Here is a 23,374-nt window from a genome sequence, read left to right on the forward strand (position 1 = left end):
GGAAGATACAGAATAACATAAGATTGGAATAAATTCATATCTACCCAATGCCAGGTACCTCATTGAGTATGAAATAAAATTAAGGCTGTTGTAGTTCAGTCAAGTGAGTTGAAGAAAAATGACTTTCAAAACATGTAGAAAACAGCTGTGACCGTGTCTCATGTTACATAATACATTTAAGTATAAGTCCATTTGCTGTTATTAACCATCTGTTCACAAAGACAAGGCAACAACATTTTGTTGGGCAATTACATTGTTACAATTTACGAGTCATTGAGGGCGGCAAAAATCTGAAACAGAGAACATTCTACATGTAGTGGTCCGAATGGTATCGACTTTAATAAGTGCTAGAAAGTCTGTGGTAAACCTCTCGCTTCTTTACTATAGCTAGTCTATTGGAGGTTCATAACATACCATTTATGTGGTTTGCCAGTTAATTAAAAGATCTGGAAATTTGCACCCTGAGGTGCCACATCTTATTGTTAGTTTTGACCCTAGAGCAAAAAAGTTTGATGACCACTGATCTATAGCCACATCAGTGAACTCAGCATCAATGGCATCAAATTCTATTTTATGTAACGTTTCTGGTTCCATTTTGGACAGTACCCTGATTTTTGCCGTAACACGTAAAATGACTGAAATCACTTAATCCAAAATAGTATCAGCGCACAAATGATTAATATTGCTGAACAAAAATGTGTTAGAATACAATGTTAAAATTCTCCACCAGGACCGGATGGTTGAAGACAATGACTAACGAAGGTTGAGGCCAGGGGGTTATGGGAATGTAGGATATATTGCAGGGTGCAGGGAAAGTTCCCATCTGTGCAATTCACAAAAACTGGTGTTGGTGGGAAGGTACTCAGAATCCTGGTGGAGAATGTAAATTTCAACTATCTCTCATCGTGCTCTGAAATGAGAAATTTCCTGCCCACTATCCTTACCACCCCTCCCACACTAGTATTCTGCCGACTGCCAAACCTACACAATATTCTCATCCATTCCCACAAAACCCCTGCTCCCAACACTTTGCCTCATGGCTCATATCCCTGTAATAAACCTAGCTGCAAGACCTGTCTCATACATCATCCCACCACCACCTACTCCAGTTCGGTCACAAACATCTCCTACCCCATCAAAGGCAGGGCTACCTGTGAAACAGTCATGTGATCTACAATATCAGCTGCAACCACTGTCTTGCATTCTAAGTGGGCATGACAACCAACAAGCTGTCTGTCCACATGAATGGCAACTGGTAAACTGTGGCCAAGAACCAAGTGCACCACCCTGTTGCTGAACTCACAGCCCAACATGACATCCTTCATTTCAATGACTGCTTCACAGCCTGTGCCATATGGATCCTTCCCACCAAACCCAGGTTTTCTGAATTGTGCAGGTGGGAACTTTCCCTGCAATATATCCTACATGCCTGTAACCCTCCTGGCCTCAATCTTCATTAGTCATAATCCACATCCATCCCGCCCCTTCCCTGTTCCCATTCTAGCACTACACAGCTCTCATTCAACCATCGCACCCAGTCCTTTTTACTTCTCTTCTTTTTCACTACCCCTCCTCGCCCCCAACCTCTCCCATACCCTCTGCGCAACCTCCTGATGCCTCAGAACATGTCCGACCAACCGGTCCCTTCTTCTTGTCAAATTATGACACAAACTCTAGTGGTACTCAACTTGGAAATCTGTCCTTAACATGTTCTCAAAGTGTGCTACATACTGAAGTACAGTAGAGCGTCGATTATCCGAAGTAATTGGGGGACATGGGTGTTTGGAAAACTGGTTTGTTCTGATAATCGAACTGTACATGTTTATTTGCCAAAAAGAAGTACTGTACAGTAAATTTATTAATAAAAACAGGCATCTCTCTTAGTATTACAAAGTAACATACAAAGGCAACTTCAGTAGGAATATATAGTAATAATCTCGTACTTGTCACTCATAGAAAGGACAACACGTTTACGTTTAAGCATTTTGTATCGTCAAGTTCACTTCTTCACGCAGCAGCACACAAGTGGTTGTAACAGAGAACAGAAGGTGACTGTTTGCACCGTGAGAAGCTCTTCTTGGGGGCGCACAATCCTTCAAACTGCGCGGAGCGGCACACCAACTCTAAGCTGGCGCAGCTGTTGCTGTGAACAGCTTTGATACTGCCGCTACTTCTACTGCCAGTGCCAAGCCGACTGAAGTGTGTCGATTGTTGAAACACAGCGACTGGCGGCTTGGCCGATCAGCAGCGCCTTGTGAAGGCCCCATTAGAAGCAATGTTCCGCCAGCGGTAACCCAGTGCGGCGACTACTGTGGGAAACTTGGTTAGGGAGTGAGGGAGATGATGGACGGTAGGGTGGGAGAGTAACCGGTACAAGCGAGTACACAGTTCGGTTAAGCGATCGTTCGGTTGACTGACATTCGGATAATCAATGCTCTACTGTATATTATGCAGAACATTCATGTTGTATAGAATGCTCAAATCAGGCTGAATTCAATGGATTGCACAGGATAGAGTAGCATGGAGAGCTGCATCAAACCAGTCTCAGGACTGAAGACCAGAACAACAACATTTAGCACATTTTGAGAACGTGTTAAGCACAGATTTCCAAGTTGAGTACCACTATGGAAGCTTATAGGGAAATCGTATTATCACTCCCGCCCTCTGTCTAACCTCCTTGCTCACTCTCTCTCTCTTTCTTTCCACGTCGTCCCTGCGTGCTTCTCAAAAGCAATGCGCTGTCTGGCACCCCCACCCTACCTACTATCTTTTTTTCACTCTGCAGTGGAGTGTGCGCTGATGTGAAACTTCCTGGCTGATTAAAACTGTGTGCCAGACCGAGACTCAAACTTGGGACCTTTGCATTTCACGGGCAAGCACTCTGTCAGCTGAGCTAACCAAGCACGACACACAACCTGTCCCCACAGCTTTAATTCTGCCACTACCTAAGTTTGGAAGATAGGAAGACGAAGTACTAGCGGAATCAAGACTATGGGGATGGGTCGTGAACCGTGCTTGGGTAGCTCAGTTGGTAGAGCATTTGCCTGCGAAAGTTCCAGAGTTTGAGTTCCGGTCCGGCACACAGTCTTAATCTATCAGGAAGTTTCAACTTTCCTTTTCATAATATTGTTACTTCACATATTAATAATAAAGGATATTGGTACCTTATCTTAGAAATGAGACATATTTCAACTTATTATTATTATTACTATACCAAAATTACAGAGCAAGGAAAATTGTGTTCTTACATGATGCAAGACATAAGAAAAGGATAGGACTATCAGTTGCTTTGTGCTTCAATTATTTACTAAAGATTGAAAATGAAAGTGCTTAATGATGATATACATTACTTGTACTAGAGAGTACAATTTGATCTCTGAGTTTGAGAGAGAATGGTTAGTTTGTTACAGTACCACAGCAGCAAATTTTGCTACAGTGTGGGGCTCTCAACTAAATTAGTGATGCTACTGTGGTGTCACTGTGTCAAAGTTTGCCCTGTACAAAACAATGTCAGTATGGGGTAACCACTAAAACAGTGCAATCAAGTAAACAGCTTACATGCTGTTACAAACTTCGCACAACTTTATAACTGTTAATGCTTTATTCAGCCCTGAGGTTGATATGGTACAGTTCTCCATTCCATCCCTTGCTGCAATCCATTGAATTCAGCCTGATTTGAACATTCTATACAACATGAATGTTCTGCATAATATACTTCAGTATGTAGCACACTTTGAAAACATGTTAAGGACAGATTTCCAAGTTGAGTACCACTAGAGCTTGTGTCACAATTTGACTAGAAGAAGGGACTGGTTGGTAGGACATGTTCTGAGGCAGCAAGGGATCACAAATTTAGCATTGGAGGGCAGCGTGGAGGGTAAAAATCATAGAGGGAGACCAAGAGATGAATACACTAAGCAGATTCAGAAGGATATAGGTTGCAGTAAGTACTGCGAGATGAAGAAGCCTGCACAGGATAGAGTAGCATGGAGAGCTGCATCAAACCAGTCTCAGGACTGAAGACCACAACAACAATAACAACAACAACAACAACAACATGTAGCACATTTTGAGAACATGTTAAGCACAAATTTCCAAGTTGAGTACCACTATGGAAGCTTATAGGGAAATCGTATTATCACCCCGTTCATACAACACACGAAGGGTTGAAGCACACATCCGTTCAGCATACTTGAAATCACTTCCACATTTGTCAGTTACTTTCCACACAAAATAATATAATGGATCCTCCTGACAAAGAAATTTCAATCCAGTCACAAATTTTGTAAACTGGTGTGATACCGAGTTGAATGCTTCTTGGAAGTCAAGAAATACTTCGTTTGTCCAGACTCTCTTCATCTATGACTTTCAGGATTTTGCGAGAAAAGCTTGAGTTTCAAATGTCTGATGTTTCCAAAATTCATGCTGGTTGACATGCACAAGATTATTTTGTTTGACACAGCACACTGTTTCAGCTCAGATTATGTTCTAAGATTCTACAGCACCTGGATACCAATGTTATTAGGTGAACGTTTTGTGGATTACTTTTGCTATCCTTGTAGATGGATCACATTTACAGCATCTGAATTATGGACACCTTGTTTACACTTCTTTGTTCATCCTACGATACACATGTGCCATAATATTATACATAAAATCTGGCAAACAGACAGTTCAGTATTCTGACAAGTCTGTTAATGCATTCCCTGCCAAATCAGTTAACAGGGCAAGAGTGTCAGGTTATATGGCCTAATAGCTTGTCACATGTGGAAACAGTGCACCACCATATACCAGGTAAAACTACTCACCTTGTCATGAATGCATGGGGAGTCACATGCACAGCCTCTGTAGGTGAAGCCATACATCTGTGTGTAATGCCAAGTTTGGCAACATACTGATGAACTTCTTGTTTAATTTTTTATTTACTTACAGTTTCCAAGAAACGCACATTTATAACAAGTCCAGAATTTATTTTACCCTGTAAGAAATGATGTTTGTGAAAATACTCTGTTTTTATAAAGTTTTTAAGAGTACTGAGTGTCTCCCTTTTTGTCTTCGGCATACATTGATATATCCAGATGCATGTAACAAGTATTTTTATTATATTTGAAAAGCATAATTTTTGTGCCAGTAATGCAGGGGACTTGGTCATTTTATATAGATAGGCTACAGGTATCAACCATGAAATCATTTCATAAAGGAAGAGTAGGTATACTGTATGCAAGCACTGCTTTAACAAACTGTAATGTGGTTACAACAGAATAAAAAGAAATGGTAGTCAGGAAGGAAAAGAATGATTTCTTAAATTAAAAGGAAGGTCAGCATTGGCCGTAATATTGATGTTTTACTGATAGCAGAATGGATTTTCGATCACATGGTGATCATCTTCAGTGCTGTACAAATTAAACTCAGACACTGGTATCAAGTTATCAATAACCAAAACTGAGAAGCAATCACAATAAGGATCTAGGATTTTGAGTGGGATGTATAAAGAAGCGCACTCTGAAGACTACAGAAATACTGGTTTAGTCTCAACATTAAATACTACTTTAACATGATGATACAGTTCAAAGCAGACAGTATAAAATCAGTTATTGTGATCGCTTCTCAGTTTTGGATATTGATAACTTGATGCCAGTGTCCGAGTTTAATTTGTACAGCACTGAAGATTATCACCTTGTGATCGAAAATCGATTCTGCTATCAATAAAACATCAATATTATGGCCAACACTGACCTTCCTTTTAATTGAACATATATGGTAGTTGTATACACAGCACTCCATGGAGTCACCAATCAATAGAATGATTTCTTATTTTGGTCCAGCAGTTTAATGAGAACACATTCAACCTGCTGTGATGGGATCAGAACAGACAAATCAGTATCTCACTAGTAATATTTGTGTGAAGAATTTTGGAGTACAAGGAAATCATGACACTGCAGACTAAATGACTGAAGAAATAAATGAAGATATGGAAGATCTAGAATTTTGAGTGGGATGCATAAAGAAGTGAGCTTTGAAAACTACAGAAATATTGGCTTAGTCTCAACATTAAATACTACTTTAACATAATGATACAGTTCAAAGCAGACAGTATAAAAATATACAGAAATATTTTAGTTGAGAGAGGTTACATACACAACCCTTCACCTGTGACAATATAAGAAGTAAATTACAACAGCAAGCATTTGAAATATTTTATTTATTTAAGAAGAATGCAAAAATATAAATAGCAATCTTTTCACATTAATACATGTAGGTGCAAACAGTGTATGAAAATATATAAAAATCTGTACAAAATATACATTCATAGGTAAATGTCAGTGCAATAGCACACCCTGTTGCCAAGTAATGTTCACAATGAAAATGTAGATATAATTATATAATTTCATCCCTTTGCAGACAACATAAATAATGCTAAAGGCATTCATAAATAAGTCAATATTTGGCAAGCACATGAAACTGACACAGCAGCATGCTTCATTCCATACTAGACAAAAATTATAGATAAATTACTTTACAATATAAATAATATCATCACAAAGATTTCTCATATCTGACAGAAACACATACTAATTGTTTTACTTCATACTTTGAGACCAAGTGATTCAACAATGCATTATTGGAATGTCATTCTGTCAAAGGAAACCCCCGGAGAAAATCAGAAATTAACTACAGTTAAGTAAGTCAAATTATTACAAACTGGAGTCACAATCACTGTAGTGAATGGGGCTGATTTTAGGTTGACTTGTGAAATTAATTAAGGATCAAATGTGAAACATGAGACACTAGCTTATCTGGGCCTCAGATGTCAAGAGCAGGCGTTTCAGTTTACGCAATCAACAATACATGATATAGTTTTTGCTACCCACTGAAGCTAGAAATACCCAATTTGTGTGTCAGAAACATGTGCAAGAAATGTTTACATTCCACGATTATTCTGCTTGATTGAACTAAAGGTAAGATTTTCATTAAATCTTGAGAACTAAATGTTCTATTCTGATTGATAACAAAACAGTAAAAATACAACTTAGCCATATTACAAAAAGAAAAGTATGTTTTGTAATGCAGCTGTTTCAACGTAAAAAGTGAAATTTTTCAGGTCATTGTTGTCTACACACTTTCTTTTTATAGTATGGCACCACTTTTTAACTGTAATATTGACAGCGGAAAAAACAGTGTAGTATTACCTAACCATCCATAGGTTTCAAAATTACAGTAACTGCACTGAAACACAATATGGAGCAATGAAGGGGAAACTTGTTTTGCATCTTGATAAGTGATGAACTACAAGAATTTTCAAAAGTTCCGTTCATTTAGTTACTATCAATTTTCATTAACAGATTTAATAGTGACAGGTTTCGATTTGACACCAAGTTCACTGAATACATTTTCTACAAGTGGTTTCCATAAAAATTCTTTGCTATTATCATGTACAGAAAGTACCAGTCCTTTCTTGTCCAAAAGTTCAAATGCTCGAAAAAATGGTTTATGGTGTCGCAAAGTCTCACGATCACCAAACATTACCAACTTATGCTTAGCACGCGTCACAGCAACAGTCAATCGACGTATGTCATCAAGGATGGCAGTATCCTGTAAAAAAATTAAAAAAAAATTATTTTTAATTTGAACATTCTCCTTCATTCCTTTAAAACCTATTGGTTGTTGCTAGACGCTGACTAAAATTCATGGTGCAAAATGTTAACAAAGGAAAAAGATTGATAATGACACTGACACAGCTTTTCAGGTCCAAGTTTTAGTCTTGATGTACTGGAATAGCAATGGTTTATCATCCATTCAAATTACTTCAAATGTCATGTTCACATTCTCAATTAACTCCCTAAGTCTGGACTCAGCCCTACTGAATGGCTTATTTAATAATGATGGCAGCAGTCAAAACCTTGTTACAAATAAAATGAAGCAGTATGCCGTCTACGACAACTTTACTCACTCTTCAAATGTATCAACTACTTTCTAAGTTAGAAGAGTATGAAAAATAATTTGCACTTTTTCTTGGCCCAATAGTATATAGCTCATATAACTAGTTCTGTCACCGAAAATCACATAAGTTGAAGTAAATGGTGTATTTTATCAGCAGCCATCAACCACTGCATTAAAAAACATTTCCATGCACAAGCTGCCAGTGACGGTTTAATTTATATGTTTATAGGTTACTTTGGTTGACAAGCATGTACCAATTACCTACAGTCTCCATCCCTACATTCAAATCTCCACTCCTATCCCTCCCTCTATTCTTTCTCTCTACAATCAGACTCTTTACTCATTAATGTGGATGCTATGCATCCTCTTGCAGTCTATACCAACGTCTGACACCAACTGCACAACCCCCTCCTAAACGATGTTGGCCGACCACATTCCAGTCTATGAATGTTTGCAGTTTATAAACCAAATCTACAAAAAACTCCACAAAATTTCCATGGGAAGCCCAGTATGAGTTTCTACTCATCATATAGCAGAGATGTTGAGTCACAGATAGGCACAACAAAAAGACTCACAATTATAGCTTTCGGCCATTTAAGGCCTTTGTCAACAGTAGACACACAAGCACATGCACTCACGCAAATGCAACTCACACACGACTGCAGACAACTGAAACTACACTGCGAGCACACCAGTGCATGATGAGAGTGGCTATTGGGTGGTTATAAGGAGGAGGCTGGAGTGCGGAGGGGGATGGTTAGTATGATGGGTGTGGCGGACAGTGCTGCAGGATAGATGGAGGGCAGGGGAGAGGTGGGGAGGGTGGGTAGAAGTAGCAGAAAAAGAGAGAAAAAGACTGGGTGTGGTGGTAGAATGACAGCTGTGTAGTGCTGGAACAAGCCCCTTCCCAGGTTGGTTGGGTGACGACAGTCACTGTTGTCACCCATACAGTCCCTTCCCTGTTCTCATTCCAGCCCTACACAGCCATCATTCCACCACCACACCTAGTCTTTTTATTTCTCTCCTTTATCACTACTTCTCTGGCCTTGACTGCATCTAGTTGTGCCCCGAGACGTGAAGGATACCCTAACCGAAATTCTACACTCATCCCTCAAGCTAGTATTCCGTTACACAGTTAACCCATACAATGTTTCCAGAATGAGATTTTCACTCTGCAGTGGTGTGTACACTGATATGAAACTTCCTGGCAGATTAAAACTGTGTGCCAGACTGAGACTCTAACTTGAGACCTTTGCCTTTCATGGGCAAGTGCTCTACCAACTGAGTTACCCAAGCACAAATTATGACGCATCCTCATTGCCTTAATTCTGCCAGTACCTCGTCTCCCACCTTCAAAACTTCACAGAAGCTCTTCTGCGAACCTTGCAGAACTAGCACTTCTGGAAAAAAGGATATTGCGGAGACACGGCTTAGCCACAGCCTGGGAGATGTTTCCAGAATGAGATTTTTCAAGACGATATTATTGTCCATTCCTATGCTTCCTTTACTCCAAATCCTATGCTCCATGACCCATTTCTCTGTGGACAAACAAGGGGTAAGCCCTACGTCATACATACAGCCATGCATCACTTCCTATAGCAGCTAAGTCACAGGCATTTCCTGTTCAATCAAAGGATGGGTCACATAAGAATATAGTCATCTTATTCCAACAGTGATGCAGTTACTGTGAAGCACTGTATCCAAGTACAGCAGTTACCACTGCTAGGAAAAGAAAGCAAGTGTAATGTTAGACAAAGCATATGGATGGTATAACGGAGGCACTAGGAATCAAAGTTTCTGGGACATCCAGATGAGATGAGTGACAATAACAACCAGGTGGAAAAGTGCCCATGCTACATCTGCTGGCAAGAATTACAATCCCAGGGGGTCTTACAAACACCACACAGTAACCATTAGGAGCAATACATTCGAAACATTCAGATTATTTTAGAAAAATTTCAATCTTTAGAAGCCCTTCTGAAGAGTCCAGTGAAAGTGAAACTATGAGAGGCACTATATAAGAAGACAGCACAAACAGCCCATGAAGTTAGAAGCAATTGTTACCAGAAAGCAGTCACAGTTAGTAGTCATTGGGAGCAGTTCCACAGCCGACCCTCAAGGCACTTTGCTGCAGTAAAGATTCTGCAAAGTCTGTGGATGGACTAGTAGCAACAAGTAGTATTTGATAATTTCTGTCTGTCAGAATAGAGGGGAGAACAAGTGCTGTTTTGCACTTGTCTCCAGTTGTGGTTAAAGTATCTGACTGCATACTGGAGGAAAGAATTGCAAGCAGACCGATCATCTCCGGCAGATCAAGGTAGGGTGAAGAAGAATGAAGAAACTGTGAGTTGCTGAAAAGGCAAAACATACAGAGTGGCTGGGTGTACTCATTGGTTTTCAAAGATGTACAGCCACTGTAAGACACCTTTCTGAATAAGGTTAAATTACTGTGAAAATTAATTTTTTTAACTGAATCCTTAAGCTTTTGCACTCTCATTCAAGTTCCATGAATCAGAACTTATTGTCCCCATTCCAGAATCGCCTGTGCTAAGCAACCTAGGAGACCTTCTCCCTCTTACTCCATTAAAGGTGACTCAGTAGACTCTCAACCTATATGAAAGTATTGCCGTCAACATCCTGACAGCACTACAAAGGCCATGTCTTCACCCAAGCTGGTGGCACGACTTGTACCAGGATGTGAGGCAGCAACTACCCTGCTGTCTACACCTCAGATTGGTTACCAGCCAAACTTTCTCCCACCCTTCCTGGCTCTCCTCCTTTAGTTTTGTCTCTTGGCACCAATGGCTTTCTTTAGGCCACTGCTACTGAGAGCTACATGTCTAACCGTTCCTACTTTCCAATGTCATTCAGATCCTTCTTTGCCTTGCGCATTTCACGTGTGTGTGTGTGTGTGTGTGTGTGTGTGTGTGTGTGTGAGTGAGTGAGTGAGTGAGAGAGAGAGAGAGAGAGAGAGAGAGAGAGAGAGAGAGAAAGTGCTGAGGGCAAGAGAACTCCAGAGAGGCTGCAGAAATGGATACTTAGATTACAAGAAGAATAATACCACATTTGAAAGCCAGTGCCATTTTCTCAACTGTTGCATCTATCTATGTAATCAGTTACCTATCTTCAGTTATGTTTTTACTGCAGGAAGAGGAAATGTTTAGTTCCAGGAGTTTATGACCCTGTGTCTTTCTCAATGCTGTCACCCATTCACTACCACATAGTTTGATATAACTAATTCAGTTGTTGTAATGCAGACTGAACTGGTCCATATGTATAACTTTATTATTTGTTATTTACAGGTTTTAAATATAAGTATGTATGCCAGAGACTAGAGTGTCAGAAGTAAGTCACATGTAGATCTGTACCCTGAATACAATATTCTGAATTTTAATGGAAACCTTTACATATTTAAATTGTTGAAAAAGATGTGTATGTTTCCATTGGTATATTCTTACAAGCTTGCAGCTGTACCTTTATTTCATCCTCCTCTTCTTTCTTCAGACTGGCTGTCTCATTGTCTTTGGCAGAGTTTTTAGCAATTGATTTCTGTTAACAGATAATAATGAATTAAAGTTTACAGCAAAATATACTGGAGCTAACTTTTCCCAAATAAGAGCCGAGAATAGAAACAACTAACCTTACTACGTGTACATGACAAAAGTATAACAGATTTGTCACGTCCTTGAAACTGATCAACAGTGTTGACCTCATGAGAAGGCAGTGCTTTCCTTATCAAATTAACTTGTGCTCTGAATGGTGCAATGATTCCAATATCTTTTGTATCTACACCACCCTGTAACCAGTAACAAAATTTTATTGTGTAAATTATGGCCAAGCAAAACCAGTGAAACATATCACTAATTATGTGGCATTATTTATAAAATTTACAAACATACATGACTGATACACATGCATGAAAAAGCAAATGGCAGGTGTTGGTTTACTGAGCATTCTGACACAATTCACCCATACTCACAATTCACCCATACATAACATTAGCTGCAAAAACAACCAACCTTAGATCTGAAACTTCCTGGCAGATTAAACTGTGTGCCGGACCAAGACTCGAAATCGAGACCTTTGCCTTTCGCGGGCAAGTGCTCTACCAACTGAGCTACCAAAGCACGACTCACGCCCCATCCTCGCAGCTTTAAATCCGCCAGTACCTTGTCTCCTACCTTCCAAACTTCACAGAAGCCCTCCTGCGGACCATGCAGAACTAGCACTCCTGGAAGAAAGGATATTGCGGAGACATGGCTTAGCCACAGCAAAGGTCCCGGGTTTGAGTCTTGGTCCGGCACACAGTTTTAATCTGCCAGGAAGTTTCATATCAGTGCACACTCCACTGTAGAGTGAAAAATTTCATTCTTGGAACCTTAGATCTATTTAATTTACTAAACGTCTTTCTTTAATGAACTTTATTGGCATTTTACAGCAAACAATACACCCATTACAACTGCTTAAGTTAGCGACTACAGTTAGATTTTAAACACAACTATTTGTGGACAGAAGTATACAATTACTATGCATCAGCAATTGTCTGTGGGAAAATCTACAGACACACATTCTAATGAAAATGCCTAGAAGATTACAAGATAAGTTGGGAAAGGTGTAGACTGCTACTGCCGATCATGACCACCCGTTAGTGAACTGCCATTCAATTATAATGCAAGGCAGGGTCTCTCAAGAACCTTACAGTAGGGCTGGTAATACCAAACTGCAATAAGATGAGTGCGATGCTGGACTGTGTGGGCACACACATAGTCATACATACATGCCTGAGCATGCATGCACTTAGATTTTTATGTCTTGTGTAGAATCACAAAACTGTGGAAACTTTAACTCCTACTGCTTTCGCAATGACACGTGATGTCAAACTGTATTATGTAAAATATCTGAGAAAGAGAATGTCCACATATTTGTGATCTCCACTGAGCAAAATGCAATGTAGAAAATGTGATATTAATACAATGATGTGCACAACTTAAGAACAAAAGCAACTTTTGCATCACGTTTCACTGCCAAGTAAAACAGCTTGGTGGAACTTGGACCATACATAGAAAGGACTGCTGCAATACAGTACAGTACAAAAAGTAACTGAGCAAAATATGCAATGAAATGACCAGCAATGATGCTATTATCCAAAAGACAACAACTACACTGAAATCAGTGCGGTTCATGACGGTCCAGTGGACATTGCAGATGGTGGGACGTGGGTCTTAATAATGTGTCTGGTCACCACAGATGGCAATGCATGCTCTGCAATGTGCTCCCATGTTGGTAAGGACTGCTTGTGGTAGGGCATTCCATTCCTCCACCAGCATGGTCAATAACTGCTGAATGATCATTGGTGCCTGTTGATGTGCTGCAATACGTCTCCCCAATTCACCCCACCCTTGCTCAATAGGATTTAAGCTGTGGGAATGGGCAGGCCAGTCCATTTATCAAATATCCTCTAAATACAAGAGCTGCTCCATCTGTGCTGTTCCAAGTGGTTGTGCAGAGCCATCCATAAAAATGAAGTCTGGCCCAAATGTACTCTTGAGATGATGCACATGGAAGTAGTACAGTGTCGCAATAAAGTTGATCATAGGGTGTACCGTGTTTAAGATTTGGAAGCTAATACGCCCATTCAACATTACACATGGACCACCAAAACTATCACTGCTGGGCGTACCCTCATGTGGCGAGAGGCGGGGACACCTCATGCACCAGGAACATTATTGAACATGACCATTGTGGTAGTCCTGGTGTTGTTGTGTGGGTACATGTTGTTGTCTTTGGCATTGCGTGGGTATCTTCACATCCAAATCTTTGAACACGGTAACACTCGCCAGTCAGTATTATTTGACACTGTACTCCTTCCCCTGTGCATCTTTTCTGGAGTGCGTTTTACCCTGACTTAATTTTTATGGATGACAATGGGCGATCACATTGAACAGTGCAGGTGGAGCAGCTCTTGGAACGAGAAGCTGTTCAGTGAATGGGCTAGCCTGCCCGTTCCAGTGAACTAAAAATGGGGAAATGGAAAGCCCTACCAAAGAACTCTTTACATACCTTGTGGCCAACATGGGAACATGTTGTAGTGCATATACTGCAATCCGTGGTGATCACATACCTTTATACAAACTGTGTTTTGCCTTTTGTAACGCCCAAGGAACCATAATGAATTGTCGTGACTCGCATGTAAATATTATCCTTGAATGAAAGTGTCATTTCTATTTGTCTCACTGCATATTTTGTCAGTTACCTTCTCTACTATACTGCACCAGTTCTTTCTATGGATGGTCCAAGCTTCATCAAGCTATGTTACTTAGTGGTGACATGTCGTGTGAAAGTTACTTTCATTGTTTAGTTTTGCACACCACAGTATATCAGCAACATATGAAACAAATTAGTTTTATACTGACTTCAATTTTTACTATGCAGGGAACCAAAATACAAATATAGTTTTTTTGAGTTAGCATCCTTTCGAAAATGGTCACCTATTTCGCAATCAAAAGTTCTGAGAGACAGACCGCTTCACACGGACACCATGGAGAGATGGTTACAGGATCAAGAAATTACACTTAATGTCAATAAAATTGCAACATTATAAACTGATGTCAGAAGTATGTGGTGTACGCTGTCAATCTGTAGGTGACTACATTAAAACAGTAATTCTGGAGAAAATTTCGTCATACGACAGCCAGACACTGGTCAAAATATAAGTTTACTAAATGCCATTTCTTATGATCTCTGATACAGTGTTGCATTAAAAAAAAAAAAAAAAAAAAAAAAAAAAAAAAAAAAAAAAAAAAAAAAAAAAAAAAAAAAAAAAAACCCTCTAGGACAATTAAGAAATTAACTTTTGCAGTGTTGACAGCAATGACACTAAGAACAACAACAACAACAACAACTACTACTACTACTACTACTACTGCTACTGCTACTAAAAGTTACTTACTTTCTCCCAAATGCTGGTCACTGCAGCCAGAAGTGCAAGCTCATGAATGTTGGTGCATCTACCATTTTTGTTGCTGTTTTCTTCTAATAATGGAACTACACCCGTGTCAACAAACAACACAGCATCTGACATATCTGGAGAAACAATCCTCGACATCCATTGTGGAACCTTCTAAACAAATAACGAAAATGTTATGTCTGGAATCTCATAATGTAATAAGAAGTACCATTTCTAGAAAAATGCAGTTATAGGAACATGTTATGAACGAGACTTAACACTTTCAATATGAAAAGCAATTTAACAATCCTACTTTTATTATTATTGTCATCAACAGATGTCTCCTTTAATATGGTATTGGTTCACATGTTGCTTAAGTTCCATATTATTGCTGGGAATTGGGAAGCTGTACTGCTACAAATTCTCACAGCTTGCCACCGCTCTTAAAGTCAACACATTGAGCAACATGCAGTAAATAAAAGTTCTATCTAGGAAAAGCTAATCCAACATAAGTTTCAACTTTATTCATCGCACAGTCCCCCTACCAAAAAACAATCGTTAGTATGTACAGTAAAACTCTTTGGCTAATAATTATATGAACACGTGATATGATTACCAATGTGCAGTTTGTAACATTTCTCCCTTGAAGACTAATGTCAGAAGTACCCAAAAGCAAAAAAATTTTTCCTCTCCTTTATTCTGCAAACTGTATTACATCTGCTCATCAATACAATTTAGTGCACCTAAACTTAAAAAAAAAAGGGAAAGCCTACAATGTTAGTAAGTGTTTAGCCTTTTAAGATGAGGCAAGCTGGTGATTTTGTACCCTCAACATGAGACTCATATGATAGGCGGATTTTTATTGTACCTGAATGGTCAATATTCAAAAAGTTATTACATAATTAATAAATGAAAAAAATTTTGTAAATATTTTACATGCAACCTCATGATGAGAGACCAAATTAAATTTTGAAACTTCGTGGCAGATTAAAACTGTGTGCTGGACCAAGACTCGAACAAGGGACCTATTCCTTACGCGGGCAAGTGCTCTACCAACTAAGCTACCCAAGCGTGACTCACAACCCATCCCCACAGCTTCAATTCTGCCAGTACTTCATCTCCTGCCTTCCAAACTTCACAGAAGCTCTTCTGCGAACTTGGTAGAGCACTTGCTCACGAAAGACAAAGATCCCGAGTTCGAGTCGCGGTCTGGCACACAGTTTTAATCTGCCAGGAAGTTTCATATCAGCCCACACTCTGCTGCAGAGCAAAAATCTCATTCTCGAATAAAATTTAACTTAGTAGGTACAGAAATCTTTTTGAATGGTTTTAATTTTGATATGCCCTACAATTTATAATTGTTGACTTTCACTAAATTGGTTGCAAGTGATAGATACATTCATTTGTATGAAGTGCTAGAACCCCTCTGCTAGGAGACAGTTTGTGATTACAACCAGTCAGATAATGGCGACCTAAGAGTTATTTAGAGTGCCTTTCTTTTATGGATGCTGCATGTTGAATTCTCAGATACTGTAGCCATTATGGAGCTTGGCTATCAAATGCCCAGCATTACATGTCTTTAATGACAGAAGATAAATTACATAGATTTCTACAAGTGAATGTATCTTGAAGACAACAATACAAAACTAACATGGTGAAAGATATGTTTTTGCATAGCAAGTGGTAGCAGATATAATTACAAATAAAATCTAATTAAAATACATGCTGCAGATGTACTTCACACTGTTCTAGCAACAATCTGTTTTTGAATTTCAAAGAAAAACTTAAGCAAAACAGATCACTTTGATTGCACATGTAAGCAAGTCGGCCATAAGCAATGAGTTCAAGATAAAAAAGCGCATTACAAGATACTTCCTTCCGAGCACTTTTATATCACTCACAATTGGTTAGGCACAGGTATTGTCAATTGTTGCAAGCTGAACACAAGAAACAGTAATGCATTTCCCACTGATGGTTTCTATCCTACAAAATAATTTTACACACCTTGTACACTGTCTTGTTAGTCTTAGTGTTTAAATGTATCAGCTTGTAAGAAAAAGGTCACTGAATCATTAAAACCGGTATACTTAATTGCCCATATGACAATTTTAATTTAAATACACCGTATTTGGTAGCAAAATTTAATTTTTTTAACAGACAGTCTATCACCTACGGACACAATCACGTGAGAAAGTCAAATGAAACAATGAAAAATCAAAGACAGGATAATGACAGTATTACAAAGAGGATAGATTGCTATTCACCATATAGTAGAGATGCTGAGTAGCAGACAGGCACAACAAAAAGATTGCTAAACAAGTTGGTTTCGGCCAAAAGGCTACCTTCTGAAAAATACACACACACACACACACACACACACACACACACACAACCACTGTATCTGGTCACTGAGACCAGACTGTGAGCAACTGTGCACGGGATGTGGTGCAGAAAGGGTAGGGCAGTTAGGTGCGGTCGGAAGGATAGACAGTGGACAGGGGGAGAGGGGAAGGGGGGGGGGCAGAAAAGGAGAGAAGTAAAACGACTGTAGGTGCACTGATGGAATAGAAGGTTATGTAGTGCTGGAGTTGGAACACGGAAGGACAGTGACTAGCAAAAATTGAGGCCAGGGCATTATGGGAATGTAGGATATATAACAGGGTGAGTTCCAACCTCTGCAATTCAGATAAGCTGGTATTGGAAGGAAGGACAAAAATGGCACAGGCTGTGAAGCAGTCACTGAAGTGAAGAACATTGTGTTGGGGAGCGTGCTCAGCAACTGGGTGGTCCAGTCGGTTCTTGGCTACAGTTTGTCAGTGGCCACTCATGCACACAGACAGCTTTGCTGATTGTCAAGCCCAGTAGAATGCAGCACAGTGGCTGTACAAGTTGTAGATCACGTTACTGATTTCACAGATAGCCCTGCCTTCGAAGGGGTAAGGGATGCTTGTGACTGAAGTGGAAGTGGTGTTGGTGGGAGGATGTATGGGACAGGTCTTGCATCTAGGTCTATTACAGTGATATGAGCCATGAGGCAAGGGACAAGGTGTTGGGAGCAGAGGTGGAGTAGGGACAGACAAGGATGTTGTGTTGGTTTGGTGGGTGGTAGAACAGCACTGTGGGAAGGGTGAGAGGGACAGTAGGTAACGTATTCCTCATTTCAGAACATGATGAGAGGTAGTTGAAACAGTGGCAGAAATTGTGATTCAGTTGCTCCAGTGCTGGGTGGTACAAAGTCGTGAGGTGTATGCTGCTTTGTGGCCAGATGGTGGGATTCTTGGAGGTAGTGGGTGACTGGATAGCGAAGGTATGGCAGATCTGTTTCTGTATAAGGTTGGGAGGGTAAATACTGTCTGTAAAGGGCTCAGTGAGAACCTTGGTACTTTTTGAGAGGAACTGCTCATCACTACATGTGACGGCTATGGTGGCTAGGCTGTATGAAAGTGACTACTTGGTATGGAATAGATGGCAACTGTTGAAGTGGAGGTGCTGTATTGCTGGTGGTTGGTAGGTTTGACATGGATGGAGGTACTGATGCAACCATCTTTCAGGTAGAGGTCAACATAAAGGAAAATGGCTTTTTGGGTTGAGGAGGACCAGGTTAAGCGAAGAATGGGGGGAGGCATTGAGGTTCTGCATAAATGTGGATAAGGTGTCCTCACAATCCAGATCACAAAGATGTCACCAGTGAATCTGAACCTGGTGAGGGATTTGACATTCGGGATGGTTAGGAAGGATTCTTCTCAGTGGCCCACAAATAGGTTGGCATAGGATGGTGTCTTACGGTTGCCCATTGTCAAACCATGGATTTGCTGGTGATGCCTTCAAAGGTGAAGTAGTTGTGGGTGAGGATACAGTTGGTCATGTTGACCAGGAAGAAGGTTGTAGGTTGGGAATCCATTAGGCATTGGGAAGGGCAGTGTTCAGTAGTGGCAATGCCATGGACATTAGGAATGTTAGTGTAAACGAAGGTGACATCAATAGTGACGAGTAGGGCACCATGTGGTAAAGGAACAGAACTGTAGAGTGTCAGTGGAGGAGCAAGTTGGTGTCTTTTATATAGGTGGGTAGGTCGTGGATAATAGGATGAAAGAATTAGTCTATAAGAGCAGAGGTTCTCTCAGTGGAGAGGATTCAACCGACCTACAAACAATCTATTTTTCTCCCCCTCCCCCCGTTTTCCTCCCTACGCCTACTGTATTGACTTCCAACTGTTCCTAGCTGCCCTACCCTCTCCCCACCTTTTCCTCGTATGTTCCCACAAGCAACACTTTACCGTCCCCCACCCCTACCCTCGCATCTCTCTCCACCCTAGTCTCCTCCTTACCCCCACTACCCATACTGCTTTTCCCATCATGTACAGTTGCTCTCAGTCCCAGTCCATCCTTGGAGGCTAGACAGTGTGTGCGCGTGTGTGTGTTCATCTACTTTAGAAGAAGGCCTTTTGGCTGAAACCTTACTTGTTTAGCACTCTTTTTGTTGCGCCTGTCGATTCAACGTCTCAATTATACGGCGGGCAGCAATCTATCCTTTTCATAATATTGTCATTATTCCATCCTGGCTTTTCCATTGTTTGATTTTGTCTATTGGCTTTATCTTCATCCAGTACCCCAGTGCTGTTTTCCTTTGTTACTATTTTCTAACACATTGCTTTATTCAGTGTCCATCCTTTCCTTTCTCTTTTCACACACACACACACACACACACACACACACACACACACACACACACACACACACACACATCTTATGTCCTATGATACACCCAATGATATCATTAACCTAGACCTTCAATTCATCACTCTTCCTGCTTCACTACTGTGTATTTTCACGAGTTATTTTCCATACCTTCCTGTGCTACACAAACTTGTACTTCATCCTTCCAAACCCCTCCCCATTCTTTCTCCTCCCTTATTCCAGTTCGCACTTGCTAACCTCACCTAATCCAGTCACATCTGCTGCTACCTCCTTCATACATTTCCAGCCACTGACTTGCAACCTACATTATTGTCTTTTTTATTTATTTTTATTTTTACCTCATTGTGTTTTCACATTTATTTCTGTTTGTTTTCACGTTTCACTACTGGCCCATGAACTGGAGTGCACACACCATTCCACCTCAAAAATTTCTCCAGCCTGCTCATCTCCTATTACTGTCTATGACTACCACTGTCCACCACCTCTACAACAGTCTTCAAACCTTCCCTATAATCCCTAATAGCTGACAAATCCTGCCTCATAGACCTACTACATTTACCACACCCTCTAGCTCCCTCACACCACCATAAACAATCCAAAACCTAAACAGATCCTAAACACAGTCACAAACCTTTCTGCCAAAAGCTTTAGTCCCACAGAGGTATCAGCCCTTTCCAAAGGCCTTATCTTCTGTTTCACTTCCAAATTTAATCATGCTTGACCTGTTAAACACCTTCTCTCCTTCTACCAGGCCCCACAGTGGGAATACATTTTTGCCGCCAACCCTACCAATCAGACTCAACACAAAACCAATATTGAACTCTGCCTGACTCAGTTCACTCCTCCATCCAACCGAGATCCATTCCCCCTGCCCACAAATTACCCCCTCTTAACATTCCAGAACTTCTTAACCTCGAACCTTGTCTCACCATCATTTCCCAAATCGCTCAACATGCATGCTAACCTTACATCTCCAGAAATAACTGCAACCCATCACCTAAAAACTGATCCCGACCTTCAGATCCTACCTGCTGACAAATGCTTCACCACTGTTTTTTTGAACTGAAAGCATTATCTGGCAGAAGGACTTTCCAAGGTCAGATTCGTCCACCTACAAATCCTGACTCAGTGATATAATTCCACACATCCAAAGGATCTCTAGTCTCTCCTCAAATCCCTAAGCCCATTCCAGAACCTCTTTCCTGTTTTTGCCTCTCTCCTCATTTCTACATTTCCACCTTCTACATGCTTCCTGAAGTCCATAAACCCAACTATCCAGGATGCCCTATTGTGGCTGGTTACTGTGCCTCCACTGAAAGTATCTCTGCTCTCATACACTAACATCTTCAGCATATTACTTGCAACCTACCCTCCTACATAAAAGACAGTTGATGTTCCTACACCACATGGTGCTCTGCTCATGAGTACTGATGGCACCTCCCTTTTCATTAACATCCCTAATGCTCATGACTTTGCTGGTATTTAACACTATCCTTCCCAATGTCCAATGGACTCCTAATCTATAAGCTCCATTCTGGCCAACACTGTCAACTAGATCCTCACCCACAACTACTTCACCTTTGAAGGCACTGCCTACAAACAAATCCATGGTATGACACTGTGCACTTGCAAGACACCATCCTATTCATGGATCACCTAGAGGAATGCTTCCTCACCACCAAGGATACCAACCTCTTGCCTGGTTCAGATTCACTGATGACATCTTCATGATCTGGACTGAGGGTGAGGACATCCTATCCACATTCTTCCACAATCTCAACAGTTCCTCCCCCATGGCCCTCTTCAATCCAACAAGCCACCTTCCTTGATGTTGACCTCCACCTGAAAGATGGCTACATCAGTACCTCTGTCCATATCAAACCTACAAACCAAAGGCAGCACAGTACAGTTTCTCCAGTTTTACAGCTGTCATCCATTCAATGCCAAGAAGTCCCTTCCATACAGCCTAGCCACCCTCGGCCGTCGCTGTAGTGACAAGCAGTCCTCCACAAAATACACAAAGGTTCTTACTGAGGCCTTCGCAGACCATATCTACCCTCCCAACCCTATATAGAAACATATTTCTATTGCCTACAAGACTCTCACTGTCTGGCCACAAAAAAACATTTGCCTAATGACTGGAGCAACTGAATCACATTCTCTGCCAGTGTTTTGACAATCTCTCGTCATGTCCTGAAATGAGGAATGTCACACCTACCGTTCCACCCCTCCCACAGTGATACTCCACTGAACCTACACAATATTCTTGTCCACCCCTACTCCAAACCCTTTACACCCCCCCCCCCCCCCACCTCATGGCTCAAATCCCTGTAACTCATCTAGACGTGAGACCTGTCTCATACATCCTCTCACCAACACCACCTCCAATCCAAGCACAAGCATCACTTATCCTGTCAAAGGCAGGGCTATCTGTGAAAGCAGTAATGTTATCTACAAGCTAAACTGCAATCACTGTGCTGCATTCGACATGGGTGCGACAACCAACCAGCTAGCTCTCTGCATGAGTGGCCACCGACAAACTACAGCCAAGAAACAGCTGGACCACCTAGCTTCTGGAAACGCTGTCCAACACAATGATTGCTTCACATGTGCCAACTGGATCCTTCCTACTAACAACAGCTTTTCTGAACTGCGCAGGCAAGAACTCTCCCTGTGATATATACTACATTACCGTAACTCTCTGGCCTCATCCTCTGTTAGTCACTGTCCTTCACTCACAATCAGCTTCCCTGTTCCTACTCCAGCACTACACAGCCTTTTATTCCACCAACACACCTACAGTTTTTTTACTTCTCCTGCAGTATCACCAATGACCACACCACAGCGTTTTGGGGCCAGGAATCATATGGAGTTCAGCTCACAGGCAATAGGTGGCAGCACCACCGCTGCTTAACAGTGCAGGCATGACCACCACTAGGCCGCTTCTATAGCAATCCCAGCAATGCCACCTGGCATACATACAGAATTTAGCAACCTACCGACTACAAGCCAATCATGCTATGCCATACCATGCCACTGCAGGCTCACCGGTAGCCTGTGTACTCCTGCAGGCCCGGGCTAGTTAAAAACAAATGCACCTCTGCGGATGGCACTGAGACATCAGACTGCAGTCTCCAGAAGTGTTTGGACTCACTGCTTGTAACTACACACACATACAGACTTGACGTGACAGTGTTGTACGACTGTGTCAAGGACTCAGTGTACAATTCCGTTTGGCAGTATGTGTGTTCAGATCTTGTGTGAACTTCAGTTGGGAGATTAAACTTGTTTTTCCACTTATGCCTCCAGTCTTCTTTGTTCCACACTTCCTGGATACAGCATCTCTCTCCCTTCCTGCTCACCATCCACCCTCCCGACTGCACCTAGCTGCCCTACCCTCACCTCACTACATTCCTGTGTAGTCCCACAAGCAGCATTTTACCATCTTCCCCCCTCCCCTGATATCCCTCCCCCTCTGCATCACAGTCTCCTAATCACCCACATTGCTTCTCCCATCATTCACAGTTGTTCACAGTCTGGCCTCAGTGGCCAGAGGCAGTGGTCATTGTGTGTGTGTGTGCGTGTGCGTGTGCGAGAGAGAGAGAGAGAGAGAGAGAGAGAGAGAGAGAGAGAGAGAGAGAGAGAGAGAGAGATATATATTAGTGTTCCCACTGCTTGGTTTTTTTATCTGTTGAATAAACTGAGGTGAAAAAGAGTCATGGGATTGTGATACACACATAAACAGATGACAGTAGTATTGTGTACACAGGTTATATAGGGGAAGTACATT

The 23,374-nt window shown here is 41.1% G+C and overlaps 1 protein-coding gene across 1 annotated transcript in view; it reads right to left on the minus strand.

Annotated features, from left to right (window-relative positions):
- Positions 1 to 7,113: 7,113 nt before the first annotated feature.
- Positions 7,114 to 23,374, minus strand: part of LOC126419214 (DNA replication ATP-dependent helicase/nuclease DNA2-like) — a 155,257-nt gene continuing 138,996 nt past the window's right edge. Inside the window, exons 17-20 of the mRNA XM_050086349.1 lie at positions 14,891 to 15,061; positions 11,582 to 11,737; positions 11,416 to 11,490; positions 7,114 to 7,593 (exon numbers count right to left, since the gene is read on the minus strand). Coding sequence (XP_049942306.1) covers positions 7,327 to 7,593; positions 11,416 to 11,490; positions 11,582 to 11,737; positions 14,891 to 15,061 — 669 coding nt within the window. The 3' untranslated portion in view covers positions 7,114 to 7,326. The remainder of the gene's footprint in view (positions 7,594 to 11,415; positions 11,491 to 11,581; positions 11,738 to 14,890; positions 15,062 to 23,374) is intronic.

Source organism: Schistocerca serialis, chromosome 9 (genome assembly GCF_023864345.2).
Source record: "Schistocerca serialis cubense isolate TAMUIC-IGC-003099 chromosome 9, iqSchSeri2.2, whole genome shotgun sequence".
Taxonomy (NCBI): Eukaryota; Metazoa; Arthropoda; class Insecta; order Orthoptera; family Acrididae; genus Schistocerca; species Schistocerca serialis.